General features: G+C 42.3%; 1 protein-coding gene across 1 annotated transcript in view; it reads right to left on the bottom strand.

Moving 5' to 3' along the window:
• Positions 1-13,479, bottom strand: part of kremen1 (kringle containing transmembrane protein 1) — a 56,904-nt gene extending 43,425 nt beyond the window's left edge. Inside the window, 1 exon segment of the mRNA XM_018702525.2 lies at positions 13,073-13,479. Within this exon segment, the coding sequence (XP_018558041.1) occupies positions 13,073-13,151 (79 nt within the window). The 5' untranslated portion in view covers positions 13,152-13,479.
• Between the last annotated feature and the right edge of the window lie 7,539 nt (positions 13,480-21,018).

Raw genomic sequence — 21,018 nt, 5'->3', positions numbered from 1 at the left:
AGCAGTGACAAGACATGCATTAATCTGCGCTCCTACCCACATCATTCCAGCTTTTCTTTTCTCTCCCTCTCCCCTCTCATACCCTCGCTTCCCTCCTCAGACGCACTTACAGTAAGAATGAAAGGGAGCAATTTTCATCAGCAGAGCAGCCGCAGTGTTTTAAGATGAATCCGATGTGGAGGGAAGGGAGGACACACACACACACACACACACACTCTTTCTCTAACACACACATAAACATGCACACAGGCTCCTTTGTTCCTTCAGTGGTAAGGCCAGTGTCATTGTGGTGATGCCATTCTCACCCACTCTTCACTGCACTGTAGCTATCGCTGAATGTGTGAGCTTACATGTGTGTGTGTGTTTAAGTGCACATGTCTGTCAATTTCCCTAACTCCTCTCCTCACAATGGGCCAGCCTCTCAAAGGCAGTAATCAATTTGCGGTAATGTTATGTAAGCTGTGCGGCCGGCTCTGCCCGCTCTCTCTCTCTCTCGTAGGATGATTTCCACGTTTCATGCTGCTCCTGTGATAACATTTAAGATTAACGCAGTGATGGGCCTCAGATCCATACATGGGCCCTTTGCCCCTGTACATTCAGCCACCTTAAGCTTACATGAAAGCCAGATAGCACCTCAAAGGAAGGTGAACCATGAAAAAAAGAGGAGAAGGGCCGTCACTTAACACACCTGTTTTCGATCGTCCTGTTTGTGCTCAGGTTAGCTGGTATCTGAGGAATGTAAATTATATGTGGTTTGGTTTGGGCTGAAGCTCTGTCAGAGCTGTTGCAGGGGATTGTGTGCAGCCATTACAGACCCCCACACCCCCCAACACACACACACACACACACACACACCACCTCCTCTCTCTCTTCTTTCTCTCCCAGAGGTCCTGTGTGATTACAGGATCCAGGGAAGATGAGGTCTGACTTAGATAAATAAAGGTCTCGGGTCGAGGGGAGGGAACGATGTGACCTGCCCTGCTAATGCAAGCAAAAAAAAAAAAAAACACACACACACACACACACACACACACATACACGCACTGCTGCATCAGATCAAAAGCTCAGCTCCTTTTCCTGTTTATTCTTAACAGACATCATTATTTCAACAAAATGATGCCTCATCTTTTTTTTTAGAGTGAATCATAACAAGACTCGAGGCAGGAGAAGCTGAAGCCTTTTGTGTGAAGCAGCAGAAAAGCTTTAGAGGATGCAACTGTCAAAGTAGGTTTGTGCACATGATAGTTTTCGTTATGTCCTTTAACTGTACACCTCTGTTGCCTTCAATTCTTTCTCCTTGCAGTCAGCGAGGGCACAGGTGTTGCTGAAAATATTTTCTTTCGCAGGGTTTCTGATCATTATCCAACTTTCCTCTGACAGATCATTCGTTTGCTGCTGTTTGGAAGAGAGTTTTCGATTTTGTTCTCCAGTTTCGATGAGTTATTTCCTATTGTGGATTTCCTGCCAGCACACAAATGAGACACTAAAATTTAATTTGGGGAATGAGTAAATCAGTGGCATTTCATCAAGGGAGGAGGGGGTGATGAGCAACTCCTCTCCGTTTCAGCCTCCACTGATGGTTCAGAGAGGACACACAGGCCATTTTGTCTTTGTTAAAGTCTTTTTGCTGTAGTTTATGCACCAACTACATCATGTTGATATTTATATAATTAAACAGGGGAGTATGTAGCTGAAGGGAAACAGGTTGTTTGACTTGGTCTCTTTGCGTCCTTTGAGTTCTGAGATTTTATAAGCCCTTTAAAGTTTTATCTCAGCTGCACAGTGTTTGTGTAAATGTCTGTTATTTTCACTATTAATTTACTCTGTTGATTATTTCCTCAATTAATCAATTCTTCAGTAAAGTAGTGAAAAATGTCAATCATAAATCTGGTGATGTCTTCAAATGATTGACATAACACAAAGATATGTAGTTTATAATGACATAAAACAGAGAAGAATTGTTATATTAGAGACGCCCAACCAGAGAATATCTGCTATCTTTTGCTTCTAAAAAATGACCTAGTTGTTAGTTGTTGATCAATTTTCTGTTCAACTGATCAACTGACAGCTGTTTCAGGTTTACTGTGGTTTGTGCCCCTTACAGTCTGTTTTTCTGCTGTGATGACAGACAAATCTAGAAAAACAAAAGAACAAAAACACCTAAATAAGACGTTATTGTCAATCTGTCTGGATATTGTCTACAATTCGACCACCAAGGCCAAGTGTCATGCCTGCCTGGGAATCCTAAGCTTTATAGGCAGCTTTGAGGCCCCTTTTGGTAATTGTTCCCTTCAGAAATGGAACAACATGGTTACTGGAAATTGGGCTTAAGTTGATCAGATGTCTGAGTGAGGCTTAGTGCCATGTGTTGTGATTAAATGTAACTAAAGGAGACTGGTGGTGGATTGTGTCCACCCTCCGAGCAGTGCAGAGAATTAGATGGACATAGAGGGGATCACCGCAGAAAGAACAGTAACTGATGTAAAGTCTATAATGAGGTTTAAGCAACTTTTACTTCTTGCTTGCTCGCAGTGGTGGATTAACACACCCCATGTGTGGAGCACAAACATGCACCCATCTGCATCCAATGAATCCCCAGCTCATTTGGAGAGAGTGGCAAACACATCAGAAAAAAAGGCCCCAGCGTGTTTGTTTTGTCTATCTTTGTAAACTACAGATGGAGGCACTGCTCTGTTCCCTCAGCATTCCTTGGCATGTTTAGATTTTTTTTTTTTTTTTTTTACACTTTAAATCCATGTACATCGTGGAGAAAATCTTCTTTGCGTCAAGACATTCTCCCTTGATCTCCCGCCACACTGAATCGCTTTATGGTTTTAGAACAACCCGTGATCATTATCACAAAACTGCACACTCATCTCAATTTGTGTATTTACTAACATGTTTAAATCTTTTTTTTAATTATGTGACCTGGTCAGAGCACTAACAGAGCACACATTTGCACTGTATCAAATCATAAAAGGTTGTCAGATAAACCGCAACCGAGCCAACTTCCACGGACACAATAGGCTGCTACAGAGGGGATCACAGCGTTCAACATTCAGACCCCTTTTAACCAGCTCCGTCTCCAGTTCCTGATCTTGACAGTGAAAGCGATCCTTTTTCACTGTGGTTTGTGCGGCTGTGGGAAGAGCAGCAGTACTGGGAACCAGATGGCTCTGGTAAAAGACAGGGGGCATCCCGCTGGCCTCCCCGAGAAGGGGATCCATTACGAGGGATCTATTGAGGGCCGGCAGATTCTGTTTCATGGCATCGGCCGAGTGTGACCACCCCTCCGCTGGTGTTGGTCAAGGGCTGGTGCCACATAGGCTGCTGCAGACCCAGCCCGTTTTGTGTTCACCTTAGGGAGCTGTATTCACCTTCGATGCAAGACAGACAACTGAATCAGGGCCTCTTGGCGACTTGGGTTTCATCCCTTCAGTTCAAGCCTCTTTCAAAGGGCCTTGAATTGCAACGGGATATCACTGGCTCCACGGCTTGAGGGACAAAGGTTTTTTGTGAGATGTTCCCGTGCACTTGTAAAGTATGGTCTATGAACTCTTTAAGCTCAGTTAACTGTCCCCGAGGTATCGCAGCTCTAGTTAATGGTCGTTTATTTCCATATTCTTTCAAAAACAACCACATGGAAACGTGTTGTCCAACCTCTGTTCTGCGCTCTCGGATCCACTGCACATTTCACTGTCACGGCATCTTAGCTCTGCCCGCTGGCTTTGTTCCTTTGTTTGCTGTCCACTTAGCTACGTCTGCTCCCTTCACTTGTCCAAATGTTTGCTCTGTCCACTTAGCCATGTCCACTTTCTTGTCCTTGTCAAATCAGTCCTGTCTGTAGGCGTTTCCTGCAAGGAGGAAAGGCGACAATTTGCCTCTTCGGCCACAAACTGCTGCAGCTGGACACAAACCAGACCCCGGGGCTCAGCAGCAAAATTACTCTCCATTTATTTAAAGTGGTTGCCATTACTCTACCGCAGTGGAGCACAGACCTCAGTGGCCCCGGCCCAACCATAACTGCAGTATAAAAAGAACTAAAGTTCGCCGGACAGGTCATGTCTCACACAGTAGCAATTCAATATCCTCCCGTTATGTTGTTGGTTACGCTTCTCAAAACTCGGAATTGCATGTGACACCACAAAAATACATGGTTGCTTTGAAACTCAGCCTGTGGAGATTTTTGCAAAAACACCCAACCAATCACTGGCGAGATGTTTGGAACATGTTACATGTTTGAATCAAAGAAAGAATAACAGCTAATTTACCTTAATCATACTATGTCAAAGGCTTTATTAATAGCATGTTCAAAAAGAGAAGTACAGAGGCAGGAAGCTGGAATGGTTTTGGGCTCGCACCAAAGCAAATCAGGCCGAAGTCTAATTGTTTTTTCCCGTTCTCCTTGAAATGCAGAATCAATACGCGAGTCAGTGAGTGTTGTTAGAGAGTAGCAAAGCGGCACCTCCTTTTATCAACACGCCCAGAGCTGATAACACTATTTTGATTTCACGTCGTTATATAAATCCAGCGTTGAGGCAGAAAGTTATATTTTGTGTAACGTTTTCATGCGTCAGCCGCCTACTCCCTGGGGCCTTAAAACCTCCTTTAAAATTCCATTCTCTATGAATTAAATTGAGTTGTGATAATGAAAACAATTGTTTGCTTGAGAGTTAATAGAATTCATAGAGGAACATGAGGCTATATGGTATTTCATTACTGTATTTGATTTACCCCCCGTGCCCTGGAGTGTGTTCCAGCTGATGGGCTCTGACTGCTGCAGAGAGCACCAGAATGTCATTGTCATCGACTGGAGTGGGTCTCCTCATGCATACGCAAATGTCAAGGTACACGATGAGGCCACGGAACACAACTCATGCATAATAGTATTAAAATGTGTAAAGGAAGGGAAAAGAAGAAGAAGGGAGGGAGAACAATCCGGATAGTTTGAGGTGAAAAAAAGTTGTGAAAGAATTCGTAAAGATATTACACTGCTCCACAGAGCTCCATCCAAAACCAACATGTCACAGCTCATTCAGACTGCTCGTGACTGACCTTTGAGCAACAAAACCTCACAAACCACTATTCTGGCCACATGAGCGCACTCTCCTACCTAAACATTGTTTATCTCTTTCAAGCCTGACAGTTGTGTACAGCCAGCAGTGGCTTGACAGCTTAATTCCATGTTGTCTTATGGGGACCGCCTCCGTGGATCAGGGACAAGAGTGACACACTCAACCTCGCACCACTTTGTTTGGGGACGCCCCCTCTCCCTCGCCTCTCCGTGCTTTACATGACTATCGCGTCCGTCATGCCTCGCCACCTCTGACGGGGGCTACCCATGCACCACCATCACCATCGTAGATCCCGAAAGCTGAAACTGGCCTGGCTGCTTTGCATGCTGGGTCGGCCCCGACTGAGTAGGTGGTGATTTGCACAAGGTGAGAGAAAAATGAAAGAGTTGCACTCAGCGGAAGTTTAAAAAAAGAGAAAAGGGGGAAGAGCGAAGAACGACACAGAGAGACGTACTTTGATCAAACAAATGTAAGCCTTTGAACACGACAGGACGAGAATCACAGTGGCATGATAATAAGCATGATTGTGTTTATAATAACTAGGTCTGTTTCTCCGTCTTAGTGGTTGGTGGTTTTATGGGCGGTCCAACCCCTTGGCATGGAAGAACAAGGGCGTTGCCTGCAAATTGACCTTCGCAGGGCACCACCCAGAGGTCAACAGGAAGTAAATGGGCAGCATGCTGACGCAGAGGCACACAATTCTGACCTAGAGCTTTTTTTTCCCTCTTCTCCTGTTACCGACTTCGAGCCAGATTCAACTCATATTCAGTAAATGAGGGAATTCTTTAAAACTTTGGCCTGTCTTTCACAAGTCAAGACATGCTGAGTATCATGAGTGTTGGTATATGAAAAAAGGATAATGCTCTGCTCTATTTTCTTCCATTTCAGACTTTCTACTTTAGTAACTCCCTCTTCTCTACTACTGCTAGCAGTGGCTATTAGCTACTAGCTGCTGTCACTGTCACTGGATATGGAGGTTTGCATAATCAGCTATGGCTTAGTTTTGTCAATAAAGTACCATACAAATGCACAGCAATACTGGGTGATGCTCAGAGGAAAAGCCTCTTCCCAGCCTGTAATTACTCTCAGATTTTCCATGTGTGGAGGGAGCATTTTATGTGATATCTGAAGGGAGGCTGCAACTAACTTTTTATCATTATTATGGAATATCCTGTTGATAATTTTGCAGATTTCACTTGAAAATTTGTTCATTACTTTAAATGTTGGGGAAAAAAGTGAAATATGCGTTAGAATTTGCTTGTTTTGTCCAACCAACAGTCCTAAACCCAAAGCTAATGAACTTGTAATGATATAAAACAGAGAAGCCAGTGAATGTTTAGCATTTTTTCTGGATAAAATGATTACTTAAGTTATCAAGATCATTTTCTGTCGCCCTTTAAAATAATCTGATCTCAAACTTTTGCCAATTTAATTCAGGAAACTCATCATCTCTCCACCATAACACCACAGCCCGGTCTGTTGTCGGCCCCTTCACACTCTCTGTGTCAGTTAAAGTCGATATGCATCGTTGGGTTTTGTTAGTGTGTTCTGTTGTCCTGCTAAGCTTAACCTCTCCAGGCATTCCATTGAAGATTTATGAGGGCTCCATATGGGCCAGTGTGCACCTGATTATGCATGAACACAACACAAAGAGGAGACACATTCTGTCCGGGAGACAACCAGGAGACAATGACTGAACCTGTGTGCAACCTACAGGACGTTTCAAGAAGTATAGAGTTTTAGGGAGATTAGTCCATTCATCAGTTTACTCATCATTCTGGTGAGTGATGAGAGAACAGACAGTAAAGGCAACCATGTGTCCCAAGAAGATTGTTCTATGTGTGATTGATGCCAACACTTTTGCATGTCCTTGAGTGAAAGGCAGGGGACTCACATTATCTCAGAAGTCAGAAAAAGAGAATGGTGCCTATAAAACTTAGTTAGAGTATAACCTATTCATGAAAAAAAAACACTTAATATTAACTTTTAAGTCACTACAAAAATCAGTTCCTACATTGAACTCTGGCTCATGTAGAACAGAGTCCTGGGCCTAAATTCAACATAAACCTAAACCCAGGAAGAAGTCAGGACCAAAGTTAATCTACTTTGCTAGAGTGTCCTCACTCTAAAAGTCTAAAACTTCTATTGTTTCCTACAGTTACATCCTTAACAGTTACTTAGACATTTCTCTCTCTCTCTCTCTCTCACACACACACACACACACACAGTGCAGTGCAGTGCACCAATCTACCCCAGCGGTTTGTCTGAACTTGTGTCTGCTACACAGAAGCTCACCAAGGGAGGAGAGGTTTCCATCTCCATCTCTGAACCGGAAAAGCAGGGGGGGACCACAGGGCCCACATCTGAGACCCAGACCCTACGCACCCTCTTCCCATAATGCCCTCTGACACTCCCCACAGTCAGCACAGAGGGTTTACCCGCACACCGAAAGCCCTTATGTTAAACTCTTTAAGAACCCGCTGTCTCCCCTCAAACCAACGCTCCATCGCGATCACCTCTGCCAACACAAGCTCGTGTTTCTTCAAACGGCTGAAGATGGTCTGTTATTATCTTCCGAGACAGACGATTCACAGCATCTCTCCCTCACACACACACACTTACACTCACAAAGAACCCTCTGTCTCAGGGGCTACAAAGGCTGATGGAACCCAATCATAAAATGCACTGTACAGACTGCGTTTCCAACTTCAGAGTGGATCAAGTCGAGACAGATATAAAGATAAATATTTGAGTTTTCTACTTCAAAAAATTACACATTTGAACTGTTGTTTGGTGAAAAAAATATCTGGTGGTCATTTTCAATGGTCATCTTTCACTACTTTCGGAAACGTTATGGACGTATTAATAGTTTTATCGTACAATTAATCCACAGAATCAATTCTGGACCTCTGATTTTGGGCCAACATGAACTGGAGGTCCAAGAAAAAAAGCCAGTTTTAACATCTACAATTCCTTCACAATTGGGGCATGATCATTTTTAAAATGGTGCGCACCATTGTGCTACTGTTTCTGGGTTGAACGAAATGTTTCCTTGAAACAATGTGCAACGGTTTTCGAGATAAGTTTTCTCTCTTTTGGTGGGTGTGTCCGAGGTGCTACCCAATCATCACGCATTTTTAAGCCCACCACACTGAAAAGGCAATGTGCATGCGTAACACACCGGGGTGTTTAACACATTAACACACCACCGTTTCCATTTAAATAAATGTTTTGCTATGTTTTGTGGAGGTTGAACGTGCCCCTGGGCAAACTCCATCTGCTGATGAAGATCATGTGATAGCTATGATCAAAAGTGGTGAGGTAGTTTTCTCAGCTGCTGTTTCCAAGAACAAGATCACTTTGAGCATCAACAGACCGATAATGAAAATAATTGTTAGCTGCAGCCCTACACACATGTAGGTGGGCACAGAAGAAGAAAAATTCACACAAAAAACGAACAAGAATCCTGGACTTCCATGGAAATGTTAAAAAGCTTCTGACATCTTTTCCCCTGCTTTTAACAAAGGGGTGAACATATACACACACAGTCAATGCACTCTGACTTGATGTTAAGCCAAACATCTGAAAATAACACAAACCATGTACAATAGACTCCTATCAATCACACTTCAACCTGCTGAGCACAGAAGCTGAATGTCTGTTGCCAGGACCAAAAAATCTAAAAACCCAAACCTCCGTGTGAGCTACTGTTCAGGAGTTTGTGCAGTATTTTGAACCACACTCCGGCCACCTCGCCTTGTCTGCTGTGCCACACAGCATCTCCCAGTTCCGTCTGTGACTGAGCGCGCTGGATCTGACAGAGTCCAGGCCAACATCGTGCCGTGCTGGACAGCGATCAGACAGGGAGCAGGACAAAGGGCGGGCTGCCAGATGAAACAGAGCGTTGCCAGTTTATGCAGCAGCTTAAATGCATGTCAGACTACAAAGACAAATCACAACACTTGCTGTCATTCATCTGCCCATCACTCTATTTGGTGTCTGCACTGCTTCAAGGAAGACAGAAAAGTCCTGGTGTTGAATGAGAGTAAAAAAGCTCAAATATGTCCCGTTCAGCCTGGAAATAATCGAGCTGCTTCACCTGCGGCATGTTAGTTTGATAAAATACTTCACTTGTACAGAAATCAGCTTTTGCAAATCTTCCTAGTGTGGCCTTACAAGTTATTTCATGCACGTCTAGTTAAGTACAGGCTTGGCAAAGACCGCAGATGAAAAGAAAGCCCATAAGGCACCTCTCGCCTCTTCCGATCGGTCCAACTTTCAGTTGGTCGAGCACGGGCTGATATTAACCTGATGTTTTCTTCATCTGGCCTTATTTCTGACAGCTCTGTCTGCTGTGATCACATAATGAGCGTGCATTCCATATTGCCAAAATGTCACAGCCTGCCCTTTTCAAGCCTCAGCTCGACACACACCAAAGCTAACTGCTTTCTTTAAAAGATAAAAGAAAGAAAGTCCAGTGATACGCAGGTTGTGACTCCGCTTGTTTCATATTGCTCTTTTTGGAGATCTTGCAAAAAGTGGATTCAGATAAATTGTTGCCAGCCTCACTGCGATGTGACCCTTAAAAACAAGACAATGCCCTCCAAATGTCTACAGGACTGATGAGGTGCAAGTATCGAGAAAAGTATAAAGATTCACTCCTAAACTATTCATCACACAACCCACACTAAAAGGTAAATTTTAAGTTTTATGCTTTAAATTTTGTGTAAATTAAACAAAGAAGATATAATGTGTTTATTATTAAGCTCCACCTAACAGCTTAAGAGATGCTGTTAGGTGGATGTTGTTACCCCCTAGCCTTTACACTAAGCTAAGCTAACCGACTGCAGGCTAGAGCTTCATATCTAACAGACAGACATGAGAGTGGTATCAATCTCCCCATCTAACTCTCGGCAAGAAAGCAAATAGTTATATTTCCTAAAATGTTGAGCAATTCCTTTAATCATCCCACGACCCCAGGTGGAGAACCACTAAGATAGATTATATGTTATCCCTGCATGTACTGACAGGAACAGGAACAGCTTGCTCACCCTGCCACTGAATTTAAAAAAGGAGCACTTTAAAGGTGAGCCATCTTACTCTAACAGCAAACACTGGCAGCCTCATCAAAAAGCTGCCTCAGCCTCCATTTCGAAATCACGACGCATCATTTAAATAAACAAAAGACATGCATTTAGATGCATGGTGCAGTGTGGGTCTCTCAGCACCACTGGCCCACATCATCAGCCCACCGCTAAAGACTGTTCAGGAGATACCAGGGAACATTAAGAACAAAATAATTCCCTGCTGATTAACCAGCTCAAGCTTGTTTCACGACGCCAACACCATCAGCTACGTTATTAACGGCTTACGGAGCAATTCAATTATGCCTCATCTTGACAGCTCTGACAGCATTCAGCTTCCACTTGTGTGTACATTTGTGTGATGGGGCCTAAGCAGCTGCCAAGTGAGCAAAGGCAGGCCACAGTCAGACACAACAGCATGTGGGAGTCTGGATGAGTTTCTTTATAAAGCCTCCTGAGTTCAGGTGGAAGAGAAACCATATACATTATGGATAAGAGTCTGTGGTTAAGTAACACTCTATACTGGGAGTATGAAGTGTGCTGTATGGAAGAAGAGCCCATCCTCATATTATAGGTTGCATAAAGGCACTTACTGCTACGTCATCTTTAACCTTCAGACACATTTTCACTCTTTTACTCTTCATGCATGTGTGTGTTTATCACTGAGCTCATGATTATCTGTCAGCACCGAATAAAAAAACCCCCACTTTTTTCTGTTAATACACTTCTGTGTGACGCGGTGCTGCAGTCTACCAGGACAGTGAAAGCACTCCAGTATAATTGTTTTCGACGCTCTGTCACAAACGCAACAGTGGCTGGCTTTCTGCAGAGCATTAATAAGCTGCTGCATGACCTAGCTGTTGCAGTTAAAGGGAAAATTCAGCTGTTTAAGAATTCATATTTACACACGCCCAGATTTTCTTTTCTTCTTCAGAACATCACAGAAATGCCCCAGACTCTTCTGGCAGAGAAGCTCACATTTATAAAATTTGTCTCAGTGAAGCTAAACCGCAAGAATAACATAAGACATATTTAAGCAGTGTAGTATCCACACTATCTGAGTGCAGTCCGGGGGTTTGTTATGCAGCTCTGGTTGTTCCCCTCAGCCACATCTACCTCCCCTGGGGTTTCTACACTTCCCAGCATGGGCAAGGACATGTTGCATCAAACTTCATTCTCTCTGAAAGATCCGTCCTGGTCAACATAAGCAGGGAAGCATATGTACGCCCCTCTTCTTTGATTCTGAGGGTTTGACACTGAAGCTCACCTCACATTTAAACATATATGACCACTTTACTGCCATTAAACTCTGCAGTGGTTCCAGACATTTCGCAAACAAACTGTGGTTGGGAGAAAAATACACCACTAAACAATGAAAGCTAAACTAACAGGCGTGTGAGCGCAGAAGGGGTTTTAAGGTGGATTTTTCCTTTAGGTGTTGTTGGGTTTGGCATCAGTTTGACCTTTTAATTGCACAGCCCAAACAGATTAGGGGCATCTGGCCAAAACAGAGCAAAGAGAGCATGAAACAGTTCATCCCCTGCGTTTACAACAAGAGTCTGACTTCATGTAGACGCATGAAATTATTGTTTTACTGTACAGTAAATATGGCACAGCTGACTTAAACTAAACTTGGTCTTTTTTCTCTCCCCTGTGTTATGAGGGGGAATACCATTGCTTTAAATACTTTGTTAATACATAGGTACACATGGGAGTACTTACGCACTAGCCCAGATGGTGGACCCTCTAATTTGAAATCCGAGGGTATAATTAAGATACAAAAAAATTAAAAAGGAAAGCATGAGGATTTGCTGCTTCGACATGAAACGCGGCACAAATTACAGCAAGGAGAAGCTTGGTTTGTGTGGTCATCATTATTAGATATTCACATTAAAACAAAATATTCTCCGGGAACGCAGCTTTTGAAACGGGATCCGGCTGCAACTTTGAAGTTCTGCAGATAGACGCAAGCGTATCCCCGCGTATTAGTCTGAACTTGATGGTAAATTAAATGGATGATAGCAGATGACTGAGCTGAGGGGTTTGGAGTTCATTTCGGGGGGGGGGGGGCATTTAAAGACACGAGAGACAGTAATGCTGTGCAAACAACACTAACGTGACGATAGAGGTTTAAACATTACGAACATTTTCTATCATAACAGTTGAGATAAATCAAACATGTAACAATGCGACTGATAAGATAGAAGCAGCTGATGCAGGACAGGTAAACACACCAGGACCAGCAGCGCAGGATGCGTCGGAGAGTCTAGTGCGTAAAAGCTGCTGGTTTGGGTTAAAGCTCATCATTTTCCTTAATCAGATCGACACGTTACTTTTCGGACAGCATTACAAGAGTTGTCGGTGATCTTTTAAAAGCCCTTTCCAGAGTTACACGGACCCGCATTGGCTGTGATTTCGCCGCGGGACTCCACAAGTCCGGGGACATTTTTGGACACGATTTGGATCAGATGTGTTTACCCTGTAGGTGTGGAGTGAAGCGTCTGATCAGACCAGTCTCCCTGCTCACATTACCTCACTCACTCGTCTTTAAACTAAACAACAACACACCGATTTCCCCCTTTTTTTTCCCTGCTCCGGCTCCTGCACGCTGTCTTTAATTTGTAGGTTTACAGCGTGCAGTTTGGGAAAAAGTGCCGTAGTGGGATTTGGACCAAGGCGATGAACCATGAATGGAGTTACTGCGACTGCAATCTGTGACATGTTCGATACCGAACAAGAAAACACCGCCGTAACATTAAAATAAACGCTCTTTCCGGTGTGTGTCGAACAGTTTCTAGCAGTTAAAGAGCTTGTCCGGCGCGCGAAAGAGCAACTTTGGGGACGCTGCCGAACAACGCACATATTTATGGAGAGGACATCCTCAGAGAAGGCGAGAAGAAAAGTTTAACTCACCGGTGTCGAAATGATTAAAAGCTGCGGAGGAAATAAAGCCAGCGAGAAGAAGAGCAGAGGTCACTGTCCAGGAATCCATGGTGTGGTTAAAGAGTGTGAACTGGCTCTCAGGTGAAGTGCAGGCTGACGGACGGATGCGCAGACCGGCGGGTTGGCGGACTGACTGACTGACTGACTGGCTGACTGGCTGACTGACTGTCCGGGTCTGTGCAGGAGTCGCTCTCTGGCTCGCGTTAAAAGTCCCTGAACTTCAAGGCAGGTCCTATAGCTACTACAACACTGACACCACAAAGACGGGACGAGATAGTAGAAAAGCAGGGATCCTGTTTCCAACCCATGTGACAGGAAATAGGGGCAATAGATTCAACCTGCAGCGCTGGGGAGGCAGCAGAAAGAAAAGAGGAGGAGGGAGGGGAGGGGAGGAGGGAGTGAGGGAGGGTGGCGGTGCTGGGGGTTGGAGGGTGGACTCTGTGGTGCAATGAACAGCAGGTTAGTAAAGGATAAACTGATTTCCCCTCTAGACTGCTCTAAAGCTCATACCCACAGTAATAACTTGATAATAAGTTTAAAATCACAGCAAAGCTAAAAGCAGAAATATCATAAGAAAATGATTCCAGAGGATAAAAAGTACGTTTAAGCAGCAGAAGATCATCATGCATTTACCATTAGGGCCTTATAGTATTATTACAGGCATATCAGTAATGCCACAGGAGAGGAGAGCTATTATAAAGTATGGCAGTTCACTGCACACATACTAAGGAGTACCGGGGACACACAATAAGTCCCTTATGGAATATTCTGGGAGAATTATCTTGGTTTTTATGTTGGGGTCTAAATCTAATTGGGGATCCATTACGTTTGGAAACCCCTGGGCTATGTCACACACAACACTGCAGACAAAAGCAAGTCAAAGAACGTCAGCAATACATCATGTTAATAGCTACAGTATAGAAAGAGGAGAAAGTGAGGGAGGGGGATTTACACATGATCCTAGAGGAGCGGTGCTCACAGTATGTTAGCCCCTGCATCTTAATACTACGTAGATTAATTAAGATTTGGATGAGGCTGGGGAAATTATTTCACTTGTTAAGTATTTCTTCAAGAAGAAATTCCTTCTTTTTTTTTGTTCTTGTTGCCGGAGCCGTGATCAAAGAAACTTGTGATGAGAAAACATTTTATATGTCCGTCTATTTGCCTTTTTGCTAACATTTGATAAACAGAAGAAAAACTTTGGTGGGAATAAGTCCCAAGGCAAAATCTGGGAAATCAAAGACTTTAGTTGTTTATGTCCACAGTTAGTCATGGGATTTTTCTTATCCACAGGAATGAGTGATTTTTTTAAAAAAAGTTGAGTTGCATAAACAAATGAGCTGATAATGTTTAAAATTTAATTTCAGGGATTAATTTTAAGGCTGGTGATATCTCTGCAGAAACATTCTTCCTAAAGGAAACTCAGCAGATTATAAAATGAGGATGTGAGTAAATACAAATTGTTCTCCTTGACTGACTCTCCCTTCACGTGTATCTATTAAAGCTTTTCTTATCTCATTCACTGGTTAGAAACAGGTGCACAGAATGTGAAAGCCCCACTGCCAGTGTCTCTCACCACTTTGCCATTTCAGACAAGCAATCTCATCTTAAGTGTGAAACAGCACCCTCTTGTGTTCCACTACGAGAATCATGCAGCTATGAGAAGAAGGTAGCCAGAAAGCAGCCACTTAAGGCCTAAAAATAGAAAATCCAGTATGATCTCACCACTCTCAAGGAAGTAAGGCCCAACATTTATTTTGCCAAAACCAACGGGGTTGAAATGGGGAGCACTGGGAAAGTCATCTAGCACGACGTGTGCCCTTCTATGAAATGTAACTGTGTGGCCTTCAGATACTGGCTGGTAAAAACTTCACTTATATTGAAGTGAAAGACTGAGACTGTTTGAGTGGGAGAGATTCATTGTAATCAGATTACTATGGCTGTGACTGAGGTGTCTGACCTTTTCCAACACTGCATGGCAACTGGTTTTCATTCATATACATCTAATATCCACTTACTTTAGTACACTTTACACTTCTTCTTTCACAGGGAAATACTGCACTTCTTATTGTATAGTTTAAGATTTTACATGAGAAGTTTAGATAATCTTTTTTTTTTTTTTTTAGATTAAACTACTTCTCAGTATATAAAGTAGTTTAAATGAGCTCAACTCAAACGTGTTTCTCACATGTATGCATCAGTAGCTCTTTTAATAATCTACTTTTACTTTTGATTTTTAAAGTACATTTGGCTGATAATACTTTCTGTCAGTTACTTTAATTATTAATGAGTTAATCTAATAATCATTTTCTCAGTTAAGTTCCCAGAGCTGATAGTGATGGTTCCATGTGTCCTATTATGTTTGAAAAACAGGCTGAAACTCAAACAGATGCAGTTAATTATCACAGAAGACAAAGAAAACCAGAAAATATTCATTTGTGGAGCTGGAACCAGTGAATTTTGGCAATTTTTCCTTAAAAAAATGCTCAGCTGATTGATCAAATGTCAAAATCTTTTCTGATTAATTTTCTGTTGGATGATCATTTAATGAATCGACTAATTGTTGCAGCTCTATACTTTGGTTTTTACTTTTACTTAAACAAGATTTGGGATACAGAACTGCTTGTAATTGAGTACTTTTACATTGAGGTAATGTTACTTTTGCTATCTCTTCCACCACTGCATCCTGCTTACTGTTACTGTGATTTGATATGTGACGATATGAGTATGTGCTCATTCAGTTTTAGTTTAGTTTACCTCTATGCCTGTATGAAAATTAAGCCGAACTGGACTCCTGTCATTACCTCCCATCTCCTCTGCTATCAGTCTGAGATGCTGTGCAGTCGTGGTAGCAAGGTTTCCTTTGTCTTCTTTCTCTCTCTCTCTCTCTGTGTGTGTGTGTGTGTGTGATCACATGTTGGGCTTGTCTGTACACGCTGCCTGGCCACATTCCTTGTGGTCTGCTGGAGTTACTGTAATTCTCCTCTGTCTTTTTGCTCTCTCCAGACAAAACTTGGCCCCTCCACACATGATACTCGCACTTTGTTCTTTTGGCATTTTGCCTTTTAGACAGTCTGACCATTTTTCATCAGGTCGAGAAGATCAGATAACTAGTATCCAAATTTCCTCACAGTACCGTGCATGTACATTTCTGGCATTGGGTGGCTGCAGTGAGAGCTGAGCCCAGCACCCTGCCGGTGTGTCCTGCCTGTTGAGTTATGCAAGACAGAGGCTGGAGGTCACAGCAAGAATAATCCACTGAGATGTATTAGAAAGTACTGTGGCATCCCTGACCTGCCTGCTGATGGGAGGTTATGCATAGCTGAATTAGAAGTTGGCCCAGATGCTTTGAATTCACAAATTCAGGATCCAAGACTGTGCCATGTCCTTGTTCTCTCTTGAGTAAACATGAGTGCCTGGCCCTGAATCTTAATGCCACATTTTTCTCCTTTGTGGTCAAAACTATTTCTCCTCCCCGGCTTTTGTTCTTGGCATGCGAGAGAACCTGTCATTGTATTTTACCTGCGGCTCTCAAGTTTTTTTTAGCATGAAAAATTCTGCTTTTTAATATGCTGTTTCAATTCATCAAAGACAGAGCACGAAATTTAAAGCAACACAATGTAACTTTTACCTGGCAACAGCTGTCTCCACAGCCATGAGTGGTGATTAATTCTGTTAAGCTCCAAGTCTGAGTGGTTAAAGGCTTGACCTGAGCTCCAACTGCATAGTCCCACTCACTGAACTGAGACATGGCTGAACGGTGTGTATTACCCACAAGCCCTGGCTTCTGGAGGAGGAAGTTGTAACAAACACACCAAACTCTCTCTGATATTCTTGACATTTTCAAAGTTTCCTGGCTGGATATCGGAAATGAAAGGTGGTTTTTAATGACTTCTAAGTCTTTTTAACTGATCAACAGTTCTGCATTACTATTAAACTTGCTGGGTCTGATTCCAGCCGTTGAAGCCGCTGACTATCACTCAATTACAGGGAGATCGTACCTGCTCAATAAAGTTACACAGAGTGAGAGTGGGAATGACAGAGGAACCATTCTCCCTACTGGAAGTCAGTGTACTATTAAAATGATTTTCTGGCTGTTTTATTTTTGAATAAAAATAACAACATAATGTTGCTTTAAAGGGTCATTTAACTGAAATTTACACAAAATTTCAAACATATTTCTCCACTTCCCCTTGCTTTAGTGGCATTTAGCCATGCAGATTGTTGTGATTATTATTCCAGGTTTTGAATCACTGACATTTCTGTTACCACTTTGGTACAATAAAGGTGAATTATGGGATTTCATTTTAGATGCTCACAGCATTAAAATTGGCATTTAAAAACCTAACAGCAGCACATCTCTCCAGAATCACTGTCCTGGTTATTCAAGGCAATCCACAGACCTCACTGTGAGCAGTGATCATAGGAAATTAATCTGCAGCTATTTCAATTAACTGTTTATTTCCACCAAATACACCACTTCTGAAATGTAATGATTTGCTGCTTTGCTTTCTCTTATATGATAGCATACTGAACGTCTTTGGCTTGTGGACTGCTGGTTGGATAAAATAATCAGTTTAAATGTGTCACCTTGGACTCGAGGAAAATGTAGCTGACATTTTTCACAACCTTCTGACAAAACAATTACTAGAAAATAACTGGCAGAACAAAAAATGAAAATACTCATAGACAGGGGTTCCAATGAAAACAGTCCACTGTTCTGTGGATTATTCAGAGAAAACTCTGTGTTATTTCTGGAAAGACTGTTGAAAACAAATCAATAACAGGCAGCTGCATTTTTTTCAGTAGCAATGTTGGAAAGGCAGCAGGAGACTCGAGGATGGAAATAGCACATAAAAACCAAAACTATTTGTAAATTAAGAAAATTACTTAATGCCTTGGTGAACAAATCCTTTAAAACTAGCATGTTCCACTGGGTGCACATCTCACTTCTGAGGCAAAATTTAGAGGACTGGGGAAATGCGTCTTGCACCCTAATGAAAAAAAACTTCTCAGGTTTTTTTTTTCCTGGTTTTGGCAGCAATGTGACAAGAGGGATGATGATTGTGTCTCCCTCTTTGACATCACCACTGAGTCACCGTTTGCTGTCGGATTCATTTTCCTCAGCGCCAAAATAATCTCTGCCATCACTTGGCTCATTACGTTAATTAAAAACAAAAGACACTGGCACACACACTGACGCACAACTCCTCGTGTCTGCTCCTATGGGGGACACAGTGAGTCAATGTGATTACTCAACCAAAACATCTGGTTGTTGTCTGAAGTCTGCGAGACCCGGCCAACACCCCTCACGCAGCCACATCAGTGTCTATATGATCCACATCATTAGTGGTTGCACACACAACACAACACACATTACAGTGTCACCCTCTGACCCCAGCAAAGCTCTGTTGAAGTGGGCTCCCCTTGACAAATGATTGCCTCTGGCCCTATCTGTAGCAGTGACAAACCCCCCAACCACCATCTTCTCTCAACTCCCATCATCTCCATATACACACACACACACACACACACACACACACACACCTGTGCAGGCCTCTGAGCTTACCCATGTTCAAAGCCAAGATAAAAGCTAACGTTTCCATCCAGCCACCTGCACGTAACCAGCAGCCGCAGTAGCACCGCAACCCCTCCTCCTCCGCCAACACACACAGCCGTCATCCATCTTGCTCGGCCTCCTGGGTCTCTAATTAGGCTCCGGGTGGGTGACACCCTCAGGAATGTTTATTGTAACATCGTTCTGTTTTTTTTTTCCTAAAAAAAAAAAAAGACACAGAGAAGGAGAAATAATAGAAAACAGACTCCGAGGCAGAGACAGGATGAGAGGTGGATGGAACACGTTTCTGTACACACCAACATATCTATTAGGACAATATTACTTTAAATAGCTGCATTAAAGTTTACTACAACTTTGGTCTTACTGCCATACCTCACCCATAATCACTATCAGTTATGATAACATTGTACATATGAAGTCACTGCAGAGATCTGGGAGTACTGTGACAAAGCTACAATCTTTATTGTAGCTATTTATCCTGATTAACTAAACTGCTTTATCTCAACGTAAAACTGAAAGTGAGTACATCTGTCTACAATAATCGCTCACTGCACATTGTACACACCAGTACTGGTAAAGGTTGAGACAGAGAGTCTGTCTGCAAACTGTGATGGATATTTACAACAAACATTTTGGATGGTAAGTTTACTGTTCGTCTTTGTTTTCTCTTCCTGGCTAACCTGGGGATTTGTTCAAAACATGTCCAAGCATCTCACTGCTCGTGTTCCTTGTCCTTTCAGATTTCTTTTTAGCAGTCACCGTACTCTGAGATCATCATTACTAATGGTAATGATGACCAAATCTATGAAAATAAGATTGAAATAGCAATTAATTTGACTCATCCTTTTATATTGGCACAGAAGAGCCCATGAGAAATACAGAAACATAATAATGTACCCTGGAATGGATGACAGTCTGTGTGGGTTGATGTGATGTGTTTTGTTCGCCCAGTTTGAGAAGAGAGGAAGAGGAGGGCTTAACTGTGAGCACAAAATGAGAACGGTTGGTAGAACATGAACTCAGTCGTCATCTTTTAACCACAGTGGACGGCAACCATTCATGTTTCTTGCGCCTTGTCCATCAGCCTCAAAGGGCAAAAAATACTGATGGCCTCAAAAGTTTCAAAACCAAACCAAAAACCATACGTAAAGCAACCTCCATCCTCGTAAACCACAGCCTGGTCCCTGCATAAGTGATCATTCCATTTTTGGGAAATCCTATAAAAATGACTGATTTATTGGGTGATGCAGTAAAATTTATTTGCAATAGGGTGGCACCAGTAGCAGTGGTGCTGAGAAATTATAGAAAAATAATTATTAAAAATATGATAATTCATATTTATTGGTTGTTGTTTAATCAATTAGATTTCTTGGTGAATATCTTTAAGTTCCAGTGGGAGAATCCATAACTATTTATTACAAATAAAAACTACAGCAGACACAAATTCATATTTAGTAACAGAATTTGACACAAGAATATAACGTGATTTACTGACCAGTTGGTGGCATTGGAACTGGTTAATAAATAACTTCACACTAGTTTCACTGCTTGGACGATGCATGTGCAGTAAAACCAAAACAATAAGCTTAAAGATGCTAAAATCCTCAATAGATCTGAGGGGAACTGCAAAATTACTCTTAGTTGTATCCTTACAAAAACTCCTTTCACATTACATGCAGTCATCTTATCCATGGTAAATACGGAAATACTGACTAGCACAGCTTTAAACTAGCCTTCAAACGAGCAAGTGATCGACTTGTTTTACACATTTAAGTCTACCACTTGATATGTGGTCTATTATAGTTCTGGAAAATGTAGTTTGCATTACTGTGTCTATTCTTCACTGACTGGAAGACTGTATAACTCAGTCTTTCTTTTCCTTATCTATCATTTATTGATAACAAAAACAAGGACATCCTGACTAAGAGCATGGCAAACATCATTCCTCCGCATCAGAAATAGAATAATGAAACATCTTTGCATTAACTTGTCACAGATCAGGAAAAGAGCCAGAAGTCAGAAGGTTATTGGCCGGCGATACAGCACTTCCCGCCATGAAACAATGTCCCCACCCAGTTGTGCTGGTTTGTGGGAATCATCCTGAGATGGATCTCTGTTGTGGGTTGACAATGACGGCACATGTGACTCACGCTCAAAAAGAGCTGCTAATGGTAAAGAAGCATCAGTGCCGTTTTATTTCTACTTGAAGAGCGACGTGGAGCACAAAAGACCTGAATCCATGCTACCAAAGTTTAAATGAGGCCTCTAAACAACAACAAGGTTTTCTCCACCAGACTGGAACTTGATATACATCTTAGATTTCTACTTTGAAATAGTT

This window comes from Lates calcarifer, linkage group LG13, assembly GCF_001640805.2.
Source record: "Lates calcarifer isolate ASB-BC8 linkage group LG13, TLL_Latcal_v3, whole genome shotgun sequence".
NCBI classification, from domain to species: domain Eukaryota; kingdom Metazoa; phylum Chordata; class Actinopteri; family Centropomidae; genus Lates; species Lates calcarifer.
The sequence above is the reverse complement of the archived record's forward strand: the minus strand, read 5'-3'. Positions and strand labels throughout refer to the sequence as shown.